The sequence below is a fragment of the Balaenoptera physalus genome (assembly GCF_965194825.1).
Source record: "Balaenoptera physalus genome assembly, chromosome: 8".
NCBI lineage: Eukaryota > Metazoa > Chordata > Mammalia > Artiodactyla > Balaenopteridae > Balaenoptera > Balaenoptera physalus.
This window is the reverse complement of record NC_138887.1, coordinates 15,902,138-15,915,588: the sequence shown is the minus strand read 5'-3', so window position 1 is coordinate 15,915,588 and position 13,451 is coordinate 15,902,138. Positions and strand designations below refer to the sequence as shown.

The 13,451-nt window shown below is 40.5% G+C and overlaps 1 protein-coding gene across 1 annotated transcript in view; it reads left to right on the top strand.

Moving 5' to 3' along the window:
• Positions 1–13,451, top strand: part of SLC26A4 (solute carrier family 26 member 4) — a gene marked incomplete at its 5' end in the record, with an annotated part of 67,451 nt that overhangs the window by 37,724 nt on the left and 16,276 nt on the right. Inside the window, 2 exons of the mRNA XM_082473513.1 lie at positions 1,177–1,231; positions 4,538–4,683. Coding sequence (XP_082329639.1) covers positions 1,177–1,231; positions 4,538–4,683 — 201 coding nt within the window. The remainder of the gene's footprint in view (positions 1–1,176; positions 1,232–4,537; positions 4,684–13,451) is intronic.

The following is a 13,451-nucleotide window of genomic DNA, read 5'->3' as shown; positions in this document are numbered from 1 at the left end:
CAAAGCAGACTAACTGGATGTCAACTTGACTGGGAGTGTCAAGTTTAGGTGAAGCTTCAGGAAGGTAGGTATCAAGAGGATTGGGCAGAAAAGTAGGCAGGTTCAAGGGAGTAACAATCAGGTATAATAATATCAAACTACCCTCAACTGCGGTTTAGCTTAGCTGGGGCTTCTTTGTACCTCTGCAAGGGGAGGAAATGATTCCAGGGTGCAGGTACTAGGCAGGTCAGGTAGAAGAGTGATTGACAAGAGTGTGAGAATATGCTGATAGGTTCTATTCCAGGTCTCTTAGCAGACCTGGTTATTAGCTCATTTGAGAACACACTCTTGTTCTTCTTTGTGCATTTCACTCTAGGCATTGGCTCAGATCCACTGTAGATTGTGTTGACCAAAGGGTTTAATGAATTACTTTGAGGAAAAGTCAAGATATTTAATGCCAGAATATTTTCTGCACCTAACAAATAGTTGCTTTCAAATGCTATAATGACAATTGTGAAAACTCCAAACTTTATACTTGCATAGAGGTCTTGATCTTTTTTCCCCAGAAACTTCAAGTTCTGTTTTATTATTGTCCATAGGTCTTGTGTCTTGATTCCTTTAAACTTTTCATTTTGAGATAACTGTAGATCCCCATGAAGTTGTAAGAAATAATACAGAGAGATCCTCTGTATCCCTTACCGAGTTTCTTTCAGTGCTAACATCTTGCAAAACTATAGTACAAAATCACAATCAGAGTATTGACACTGCTACAGTCAAAATACAGAGGTCAGTTTTTACATTTGGCATCTGGTGGCCACAAATCCATACCCATATCGCTTCCACTCAAAGATATAAACTCATACTCTTCTTTCCAACCAGCAGAGGCTGCATTAGGAACCCTCCTGTACTCCTTTCTTTCTTTCCTTCCACAAATATTTATGGAGCACTTCTGTGCTATCCAGTGCTGTTGAGCGCTGGATGTTGCCACCTCTTGAGATATGGTCTTTTCATCCTAAGCATCATGACTGTATGTTGAAAACCTCTATGGTTTTCCAATTTCCAATAATGAACTTTCTTCAAACTCCTGATTCACCACGAAAGTGTTGGAAGTTTCTCCCGAGCAAGTAATTGAATGCTACTGAATTATGGGCAGATAAAGTTACTCATTGTTACAAATTCTCCTTTTTAAATTTTTAGATTGTCAAAGAATTCCAAAGAATTGATGTAAATGTGTACTTTGCATCACTTCAAGGTAAATGCATATACGTACATATCTATCTATAAGACTTTCCCTTAAGCCCTTTCTCCTACCTTGGAATGTGAGTACATGATGTCCAAAGGCCTTTTTTTCAAAAACAATTTTTATTGTGGTAAAAGATGTATAACATAAAATTTGCCATTTTAGTCACATTCAAGTGTACAATTAATTCAGTGGCATTAAGTAATTCACCATGTTGTGCAATCATCACAACTATCTTTTCTTTCTTTCCTTTTTTTTTTTTTTTTTTGGTCAGTATAAAATTTATTACTGAGATATTTTGCACTGCTTGCTTCTGTTCACATCTTTGGGATCCAGTGTGTATTTTACATTTCCTGCACATTTTTTGTTGTTGTTGCTGTTGTTAATTTTTGAGTTTTAAAAAAATTTCTTTTTTTAATTGAAGTTTAGTTAATTTACAAGATTATATTAGTTTCAGGTATATAGCATAGTGATTTAGCATTTTTGCAGATTATACTCCATTATAGGTTATTACAAGATAATGGCTATATTTCCCTGTGCTATACAGTATGTCCTTGTTGTTTATCTATTTTACACATAGTAGTCTGTATAAAACAGATTGATCTATTAATCTCATACCCCTAATTTGTCCCTCCTCCCTTCTCCCTCCCTTTTGGTAACCACAAGTTTGTTTTCTATATCTGTAGGTCTGTTTCTGTTTTGCATATACATTCATTTGCATTTTTTTAAGATTCCACATACAAGTGATATCATAAACCATTTGTCTTTCTCTGTCTGACTTATTTCACTAAACATAATATTCCCTAGGTCCATTCATGTTGCTGCAAGTGGCAGAATTTCATTCTTTTTTATGGCTGAGTTATATTTCATTTCATATATGCCACATCTTTTTTTTTTATTGGAGTATAGTTTCTTTACACTGATGTGTATGACACATCTTAATCTAATCATCTGTTGATGGGTACTTGGGTTTCTTCCATGCTATTGTAAATAAAATAGGACCTAATTAAACTTCAAAGCTTTTGCATAACAAAGGAAACCATCAACAAAATGAAAAGACAACCTACCAAATTGGAGAAAAATATTTGCAAATGATGTGACTGACAAGGGGTTAATATCCAAAATATACAGACAGCTACAAATAACAAATGCTGGAGAGGCTGTGGAGAAAAGGGAACCCTCCTATACTGTTGGTGAGGATGTAAGTTGGTGCAGCCACTATGGAAAACAGTATGGAGGTTCCTCAAAAAACTAGAGTGGCCATATGACCCAGCAATCCCACTCCTGGGCATATATCTGGACAAAACTATAATTCAAAAAGATACATGCACCCCTATGTTCATAGCAGCACCATTCACAATAGCCAAGACATGGAAACAACCTAAATGTCCATTTACAGATGAATGGATAAAGAAGATGAGGTACATATATTCAATGAAATACTACTCAGCCATGAAAAAGAATGAAATAATGCCATTTGCAGCAACATGGATAGACTTAACAGATTATCATACTAGTTGAAGTAAGTCAGAAAGAGAAAGACAAATACCATATAATATCACTTATATGCAGAATCTAAAATATGACACAAATGAACCTATCTACAAAACGGAAACAGACTCACAGACATAGAGAGCAGACTTGTGGTTGCCAAGGGGGAGAGGGGGTGGGGGAGGGATGGATTGGGAGTTTGGGATTAGCAGATGCAAACTATTATATATTGAACGCATAAACAACAAGATCTTACTATATAGCACAGGGAACTATATTCAATATTCTGTGATAAACCATAATGGAAAAGAATATAAAAAAAGAATGTATATATATATATATATATATATATATATATATATATATATATATATGTATAACTGAATCACTTTACTGTACAGCAGAAATTAACACAACATTGTAAATCAACTATACTTCAATAAAAAAAAATTTGAAAAAAAAATACAGACAGCTCATACAACTCAATATCAAAAAACCAAACAACCCAATAAAAAAGTGGGCAGAAGACCTGAACAGACATTTTTCTAAAGAAGACATACAGATGGCTAACAGGCACATGAAAAGATGTTCAACATTGCTAATTATTAGAGAAATGCAAATCAAACAACAATGAGATACCACCTCACATCTGTCAGAATTTCTATCATTAAAAAGTCTACAATTAAAAATGTTGGTAAGGATGTGGAGAAAAGGGCCCCCTTGTACACTGTTCGTGGGAATGTAAATTGGTGCAGCCACTGTGGAAAACAGTATGCAGGTTTCTCAAAAAACTAAAAATAGAAGTACCATAGGATCCAACAATTCTACTCCTGGGTATATATCTGGAAAAAAACGAAAACACTAATTCAAAAAGATACATGTGCCCCAGAGTTCATCACAGCTATCTATTTTCAAAAATTTCATTGCCACAAACAGAAACTCTACCCATTAAATAATCATTTTGAATGCCTTTTTGAACCTAGAAAGATTACTTCCAATTTGTGCCACAGAGCTGGTGATGCATGGAAACCTATGTCCTGACAGCAGTGCAGGATCAGTGGAGAAAAACTGTCATGGGGAGAGCAGAGCTAGAGATGACTTAGACCCCTTAGAACTAGAGGAACTTCCAGGGTATGAGTCTGTGTCTGTCTATGTACAAGTGTGTGTAGGAAAATACTAGTGCTTAGGCTGAGTTCTCTAGAAGCAGAGCCTGAGATAAGGATTCTTGCATAAGTGATTTATTGAGAGAGCACAGTGGAAAATTCATGAAGGAGTGAAGGGAACAGGATAGGGCAGAGGGAGAAGACAAAGACTTGGCTTCAGAATCTACTTAGTCTGACTTCACAGGGAACACACAACAAGAAAAGCACCAGGTGGTTACCCTTCCTTGAGGGGAAGGGGGCTGGCCGGTCCTTTTACCTCCGTATCAGTCAGTCCGTGGCTGCAGGCCACCCGAGGGAGAGGGTGTAACCTCCCAGGCCTTTTCAGGTGAGACAGCTCCCATTGGCCAAAGAAAGCTCTCCGGAGAAGGGCACAGCTGTGAACCATTAGCAGCCAGACTCATAGCAGCTGGAGGACGGGGAAAAAGGGATGTGGCTGGGAAACACCACTGTCTACCACAACCAGTTATGGTGTCACCATTCCATGTTCTACTGGAAAAGAAACTCTGTCTAGAGCAGGATCACATTTTGGAAATGAGAAAAAAGAATTAAAAGGAGGAGGTATAAAAACTTAGCGCTGAAAAAAAAAACAAAACTTAGCACTGGTTGATGTTATAAAAATAGCTTTTCCTAGAGACTGACTAAACATTATCTCTTTCTTTTGAAGATCATGTGATAGAAAAGCTGGAGAATTGTGGTTTCTTTAATGATAACATCAGAAAGGACATATTCTTTTTGACTGTCCACGATGCTGTCCTCCATCTCCAGAACCAGGTGAAATCCCAAGAGGTTCAAGATTCCATTTTAGAAACGGTAAACAGTGAATCTTCTACATATATATCTTTCCTAAACTACCATGATTTCTGTAAATGGCAACAATTCCACAAATCTAGGTTTGAATCCCAGCCCAGCGGGATTTTAAGCCATCTACTTAACTTTTCAGAGCCTTAGTTTTCTCACTAGTAAAATGGGAGTAAAAACATTTACCTTGCTGGGTACATATGAAGACTAAATGTGAGAGTTTATAGGAAAACACCTGGTATTAGCTAGTACAATGTTAGTTCTACAATGTGTGGGTTTACTAATAAAAGTAGGCATTAGCCGTAGTTACTTTTTAGAATATAGGCACCGAATCTTGGATCTTCTGTGATTTGTGTATAAAATGCAATTTAGGGCTTCCCTTGTGGCGCAGTGGTTAAGAATCCGCCTGCCAATGCAGGGGACATGAGTTCGAGCCCTGGTCCGGGAAGATTCCACATGTCGTGGAGCAACTAAGCCTGTGCGGCACAACTACTGGGCCTGTGCTCTAAAACCCGCGAGACACAACTACTGAGCCTGTATGCCACAACTACTGAAACCCGTGCGCCTAGAGCCCGTGCTCCACAACAAGAGAAGCCACTGCAATGAGAAGCCCACGCACCGCAACAAAGAGTAGCCTCCGCTCGCTGCAACTAGAGAAAGCCCGTGTGCAGCAACAAAGACCCAATGCAGCCAAAAATAAATAAAAGTTTTTTAAAATGCCATTTAAATTCTCAGCAGTCTGGAAACTCTTGATTATCAATATATATATATATTTTTTGGCTGCATTGAATGGCTTGCGGGATCTTAGTTCCCTGACCAGGGATCAAACCCGTGCCCCCTGCAGTGGAAGCGTGGAGTCCTAACCACTGGACCACCAGGGAGTTCCCTAGCAATGTCTTTTTTTTTTTTTTTTTTTTTTTTTTTTTTTAACATCTTTATTGAAGTATAATTGCCTTACAATGGTGTGTTAGCTTCTGCTTTATAACAAAGTGAATCAGTTATACATATACAATATGTTCCCATTTCTCTTCCCTCTTGCATCTCCCTCCCTCCCACCCTCCCCATCCCATCCCTCTAGATGGTCACAAAGCACCGAGCTGATCTCCCTGTGCTATGCGGCTGCTTCCCACTAGTTATCTATTTTACATTTGGTGGTGTATATATGTCCATGACACTCTCTTACCCTGTCACATCTCACCCCACCCCCTCCCCATATCCTCAAGTCCATTCTCTAGTAGGTCTGTGTCTTTATTCCCGTCTTGCCACTAGGTTCTTCATGGCCTCTTTTTTTTTTTTTTTTTTTTTTTTCCCCTTAGATTCCGTATATATGTGTTAGCATACTGTATTTGTTTTTCTCTTTCTGACTTACTTCACTCTGTATGACAGACTCTAACTCCATCCACCTCATTACAAATACCTCCATTTCATTTCTTTTTATGGCTGAGTAATATTCCATTGTATATATGTGCCACATCTTCTTTTTTTTTTTTTTTTTTTTATTTTTATTTTTTATTTTTTTTTAACATCTTTATTGAAGTATAATTGCCTTACAATGGTGTGTTAGCTTCTGCTTTATAACAAAGTGAATCAGTTATACATATACAATATGTTCCCATTTCTCTTCCCTCTTGCATCTCCCTCCCTCCCACCCTCCCCATCCCATCCCTCTAGATGGTCACAAAGCACCGAGCTGATCTCCCTGTGCTATGCGGCTGCTTCCCACTAGTTATCTATTTTACATTTGGTAGTGTATATATGTCCATGACACTCTCTTACCCTGTCACATCTCACCCCACCCCCTCCCCATATCCTCAAGTCCATTCTCTAGTAGGTCTGTGTCTTTATTCCCGTCTTGCCACTAGGTTCTTCATGGCCTTTTTTTTTTTTTTTTTTTTTTTTTTCTTTTTTTTTTTTTTCCCCTTAGATTCCGTATATATGTGTTAGCATACTGTATTTGTTTTTCTCTTTCTGACTTACTTCACTCTGTATGACAGACTCTAACTCCATCCACCTCATTACAAATACCTCCATTTCATTTCTTTTTATGGCTGAGTAATATTCCATTGTATATATGTGCCACATCTTCTTTATCCATTCATCTGTCGATGGACATTTAGATTGCTTCCAAGTCCTGGCTATTGTAAATAGAGCTGCAATGAACATTTTGGTACATGACTCTTTTTGACCTATGGTTTTCTCAGGGTATATGCCCAGTAGTGGGATTGCTGGGTCGTATGGTAGTTCTATTTGTAGTTTTTTAAGGAACCTCCATACTGTTCTCCATAGTGGCTGTATCAATTTACATTCCCACCAACAGTGCAAGAGTGTTCCCTTTCCTCCACACCCTCTCCAGCATTTATTGTTTCTAGATTTTTTGATGATGGCCATTCTGACCGGTGTGAGATGATATCTCATTGTAGTTTTGATTTGCATTTCTCTAATGATTAATGATGTTGAGCATTCTTTCATGTGTCTGTAGGCCATCTGTATATCTTCTTTGGAGAAATGTCTATTTAGGTCTTCTGCCCATTTTTGGATTGGGTTATTCGTTTTTTTGTTATTGAGCTGCATGAGCTGCTTGTAAATCTTGGAGATTAATCCTTTGTCAGTTGCTTCATTTGCAAATATTTTCTCCCATTCTGATGGTTGTCTTTTGGTCTTGTTTATGGTTTCCTTTGCTGTGCAAAAGCTTTTAAGTTTCATTAGGTCCCATTTGTTTATTTGTGTTCTTATTTCCATTTCTCTGGGAGCTGGGTCAAAAAGAATCTTGCTGTGATGTATGTCATAGAGTGTTCTGCCTATGTTTTCCTCTAAGAGTTTGATAGTGTCTGCCCTTACACTTAGGTCTTTAATCCATTTTGAGTTTATTTTTGTGCATGGTGTCAGGGAGTGTTCTATTTTCATACTTTTACATGTACCTGTCCAATTTTCCCAGCACCACTTATTGAAGAGGCTGTCTTTTCTCCACTGTATATGCTTGCCTCCTTTATCAAAAATAAGGTGCCCATATGTGTGTGGGTTTATCTCTGGGCTTTCTATCCTGTTCCATTGATCTATATTTCTGTTTTTGTGCCAGTACCAAACTGTCTTGATTACTGAAGCTTTGTAATATAGTCTGAAGTCAGGGAGCCTGATTCCCCCAGCTCCATTTTTCGTTCTCAAGATTGCTTTGGCTATTCGGGGTCTTTTGTGTTTCCATACAAATTGTGACATTTTTTGTTCTAGTTCTGTGAAAAATGCCAGTGGTAGTTTGATAGGGATTGCATTGAATCTGTAGATTGCTTTGGGTAGTAGAGTCATTTTCACAATGTTGATTCTTCCAATCCAGGAACATGGTATATCTCTCCATCTATTTGTATCATCTTTAATTTCTTTCATCAGTGTCTTATAATTTTCTGCATACAGGTCTTTTGTCTCCTTAGGTAGGTTTATTCCTAGATATTTTATTCTTTTTGTTGCAATGGTAAATGGGAGTGTTTTCTTAATTTCACTTTCAGATTTTTCGTCATTAGTGTATAGAAATGCAAGAGATTTCTGTGCATTAATTTTGTATCCTGCTACTTTACCAAATTCATTGATTAGCTCTAGGAGTTTTCTGGTAGCATCTTTAGGATTCTCTATGTATAGTATCATGTCATCTGCAAATAGTGACAGCTTTACTTCTTCTTTTCCGATTTGGATTCCTTTTATTTCTTTGTCTTCTCTGATTGCTGTGGCTAACACTTCCAAAACTATGTTGAATAATAGTGGTGAGAGTGGGCAACCTTGTCTTGTTCCTGATCTTAGTGGAAATGGTTTCAGTTTTTCACCATTGAGGACAATGTTGGCTGTGGGTTTGTCATATATGGCCTTTATTATGTTGAGGAAAGTTCCCTCTATGCCTACTTTCTGCAGGGCTTTTATCATAAATGGGTGTTGAATTTTGTCGAAAGCTTTCTCTGCATCTATTGAGATGATCATATGGTTTTTCTCCTTCAGTTTGTTAATATGATGTATCACATTGATTGATTTGCGTATATTGAAGAATCCTTGCATTCCTGGGATAAACCCCACTTGATCATGGTGTATGATCCTTTTAATGTGCTGTTGGATTCTGTTTGCTAGTATTTTGTTGAGGATTTTTGCATCTATGTTCATCAGTGATATTGGCCTGTAGTTTTCTTTCTTTGTGACATCTTTGTCTGGTTTTGGTATCAGGGTGATGGTGGCCTCGTAGAATGAGTTTGGGAGTGTTCCTCCCTCTGCAATATTTTGGAAGAGTTTGAGAAGGATAGGTGTTAGCTCTTCTCTAAATGTTTGATAGAATTCACCTGTGAAGCCATCTGGTCCTGGGCTTTTGTTTGTTGGAAGGTTTTTAATCACAGTTTCAATTTCAGTGCTTGTGATTGGTCTGTTCATATTTTCTATTTCTTCCTGGTTCAGTCTCGGCAGTTTGTGCCTTTCTAAGAATCTGTCCATTTCTTCCAGGTTGTCCATTTTATTGGCATAGAGTTGCTTGTAGTAATCTCTCATGATCTTTTGTATTTCTGCAGTGTCAGTGGTTACTTCTCCTTTTTCATTTCTAATTCTATTGATCTGAGTCTTCTCCCTTTTTCTCTTGATGAGTCTGGCTAATGGTTTATCAATTTTGTTTATCTTCTCAAAGAACCAGCTTTTAGTTTCATTGATTTTTGCTATTGTTTCCTTCATTTCTTTTTCATTTATTTCTGACCTGATCTTTATAATTTCTTTCCTTCTGCTGGCTTTGGGGTTTTTTTGTTCTTCTTTCTCTAATTGCTTTAGGTGCAAGGTTAGGTTGTTTATTCGAGATGTTTCCTGTTTCTTGAGGTAGGCTTGTATTGCTATAAACTTCCCTCTTAGCACTGCTTTTGCTGCGTCCCATAGGTTTTGGGTCGTCGTATCTCCATTGTCATTTGTTTCTAGGTATTTTTTGATTTCCCCTTTGATTTCTTCAGTGATCACTTCGTTATTAAGTAATGTATTGTGTAGCCTCCATGTGTTTGTATTTTTTACAGGTCTTTTCCTGTAATTGATATCTAGTCTCATAGCGTTGTGGTCGGAAAAGATACTTGATACGATTTCAATTTTCTTAAATTTACCAAGGCTTGATTTGTGACCCAAGATATGATCTATCCTGGAGAATGTTCCATGAGCACTTGAGAAAAATGTGTATTCTGTTGTTTTTGGATGGAATGTCCTATAAATATCAATTAAGTCTATCTTGTTTAATGTATCATTTAAAGCTTGTGTTTCCTTATTTATTTTCATTTTGGATGATCTGTCCATTGGTGAGAGTGGGGTGTTAAAGTCCCCTACTATGATTGTGTTGCTGTCGATTTCCCCTTTTATGGCTGTTAGTATTTGCCTTATGTATTGAGGTGCTCCTATGTTGGGTGCATAAATATTTACAATTGTTATACCTTCCTCTTGTATCGATCCCTTGATCATTATATAGTGTCCTTCTTTGTCTCTTGTAATAGTCTTTATTTTAAAGTCTATTTTGTCTGATATGAGAATTGCTACTCCAGCTTTCTTTTGATTTCCATTTGCATGGAATATCTTTTTCCATCCCCTCACTTTCAGTCTATATGTGTCTCTAGGTCTGAAGTGGGTCTCTTGTAGACAGCATATATATGGGTCTTGTTTTTGTATCCATTCAGCCAGCCTGTGTCTTTTGGTGGGAGCATTTAATCCATTTACATTCAAGGTAATTATCGATATGTATGTTCCTATTCCCATTTTCTTAAATGTTTTGGGTTTGTTATTGTAGGTGTTTTCCTTCTCTTGTGTTTCTTGCCTAGAGAAGTTCCTTTAGCATTTGTTGTAAAGCTGGTTTGGTGGTGCTGAACTCTCTCAGGTTTTGCTTGTCTGTAAAGGTTTTAATTTCTCCATCGAATCTGAATGAGATCCTTGCTGGGTAGTGTAATCTTGGTTGCAGGTTTTTCTCCTTCATCACTTTAAGTATATCCTGCCACTCCCTTCTGGCTTGCAGAGTTTCTGCTGAAAGATCAGATGTTAACCTTATGGGGATTCCCTTGTGTGTTATTTGTTTTTTTTCCCTTGCTGCCTTTAATATGTTTTCCTTATATTTAATTTTTGATAGTTTGATTAATATGTGTCTTGGTGTGTTTCTCCTTGGGTTTATCCTGTATGGGACTCTCTGTGCTTCCAGGACTTGATTAACTATTTCCTTTCCCATATTAGGGAAGTTTTCAACTATAATCTCTTCAAATATCTTCTCAGTCCCTTTCTTTTTCTCTTCTTCTTCTGGGACCCCTATAATTCGAATGTTGGCGCGTTTAATGTTGTCCCAGAGGTCCCTGAGACTGTCCTCAGTTCTTTTCATTCTTTTTTCTTTATCCTGCTCTGCAGTAGTTATTTCCACCATTTTATCTTCCAGGTCACTTATCCTTTCTTCTGCCTCAGTTATTCTGCTATTGATCCCATCTAGAGTATTTTTAATTTCATTTATTGTGGTTTTCATCATTGCTTGGTTCCTCTTTAGTTCTTCTACGTCCTTGTTAAATGTTTCTTGCATTTTGTCTATTCTATTTCCAAGATTTTGGATCATCCTTACTATCATTATTCTGAATTCTTTTTCAGGTAGACTACCTATTTCCTCTTCATTTGTTAAGTCTGGTATGTTCTGACCTTGCTCCTTCATCTGCTGTGTGTTTTTCTGTCGTCTCATTTTGCTTATCTTACTGTGTTTGGGGTCTCCTTTTCACAGGCTGCAGGTTCGTAGTTCCTGTTGTTTTTGGTATCTGTCCCCAGTGGCTAAGGTTGGTTCAGTGGGTTGTGTAGGCTTCCTGGTGGAGGGAACTAGTGCCTGAGCTCTGGTGGATGAGGTTGGCTCTTGTCTTTCTGGTGGGCACGTCCACGTCTGGTGGTGTATTTTGGGGTGTCTGTGGCCTTATTATGATTTTAGGCAGCCTCTCTGCTAATGGATGGGGCTGTGTTCCTGTCTTGCTAGTTGTTTGGCATATGGTGTCCAGCACTGTAGCTTGTTGGTCGTTGAGTGAAGCTGGGTCTTGATGTTGAGATGGAGATCTCTGAGAGATTTTTGCCGTTTGGTATTACGTGAAGCTGGGAGGTCTCTTGTGGACCAGTGTCCTGAAGTTGGCTCTCCCACTTCGGAGGCACGGCCCTGATGCCTGGCTGGAGTACCAAGAGCCTTTCGTCCACACGGCTCAGAGTAAAAGGGAGAAAAAATAGAAAGAAAGAAAGAAAGAAAGAAAGAGGCTATAATATAGTGAAGTAAAATAAAGCTATTGTAAAGCAAAGCTATACAGACAAAATCGCACCCAGAAGCATATACATATACACTCACAAATAAAGGAAAAGGGGAAAAATTAATATATCCTGCTCCCAAAGTCCACCTCCTGAATTTGGGATGATTCGTTGTCTATTCAGGTATTCACCAGATGCAGGCACATCAAGTTGTTTGTGGAGTTTTAATCCGCTGCTTCTAAGGTTGCTGGGAGAGATTTCCCCTTATCTTCCCTGTTCGCACAGTTCCTGGGGTTCAGCTTTGGATTTGGACCCGCCTCTGCGTGTAGGTCGCCTGAGGGCGTCTATTCCCCGCACAGACAGGACGGGGTTAAAGGAGCAGCTGCTTCGGGGGCTCTGGCTCACTCAGGCCGCGGGGAGGGAGGTGTACAGAGGAGGCGGGGTGAGCCTGCGGCGGCTGAGGCCGGCGTGACGTTGCACCAGCCTGAGGCGGGCAGTGCGTTCTCCCGGGGAACTTGTCCCCGGATCACGGGACCCTGGCAGTGGCGGGCTGCACAGGCTCCCGGGAGGGGCGATGTGGAGAGTGACTTGTGCTCACACACAGGCTTTTTGGAGGCGGCAGCAGCAGCCCCAGCGTCTCACGCCCGTCTCTGGGGTCCGTGCTGATCGCCGCGGCTCACGCCTTTCTCTGGAGTTCGTTTAGGCGGCACTCTGAATCCCCTCTCCTTGCGCGCCGCGAAACAAAGAGGCAAGAAAAAGTCTCTTGCCTCTTCGGCAGCTGCAGACTTTTTCCCGGACTCCCTACCAGCCAGCTGTGGTGCGCTAACCCCTTCAGGCTGTGTTCACGCCGCCAGCCCCAGTCCTCTCCCTGCGATCCAACCGAAACCGAAACCCGAGCCTCAGCTCCCAGCCCCGCCCGCCGAGCAGACAAGCCTCTCGGGCTGGTGAGTGCTGCTCCGCGCCGAGCCTCTGTGCGGGAGTCTCTCCGTTTTTTTCCTCTGCACCCCTGTTGCTGTGGGGTCTGCGGTGATCGCCGCGGCTCGCGCCCTTCTCTGGAGTTCGTTTAGGCGGCGCTCTGAATCCCCTCTCCTTGCGCGCCGCGAAACAAAGAGGCAAGAAAAAGTCCCTTGCCTCTTCGGCAGCTGCAGACTTTTTCCCGGTCTCCCTCCCAGCCAGCTGTTGTGCGCTAATCCCTTCAGGCTGTGTTCACGCCGCCAGCCTCAGTCCTCTCCCTGTGATCCGACCGAAGCCGAGCCTCAGCTCCCAGCCCCGCCCGCCCCGGCGGGGGAGCAGACAAGCCTCTCGGGCTGGAGAGTGCTGCTCGGCGCCGAGCCTCCGTGCGGGAACCTCTCCGCTTTGCCCTCCGCACCCCTGTGGCTGCGCTCTCCTCCGTGGCTCCGAAGCTTCCCCCCTCTGCCACCCGCAGTCTCCGCCCGCGAAGGGGCTTCCTAGTGCGTGGAAATCTTTCCTCCTTCACGGCTCCCTCCCACTAGTGCAGGTGCCGTCCCTATTCTTTTGTCTCTGTTATTTCTTTTTTCTTTTGCCCTACC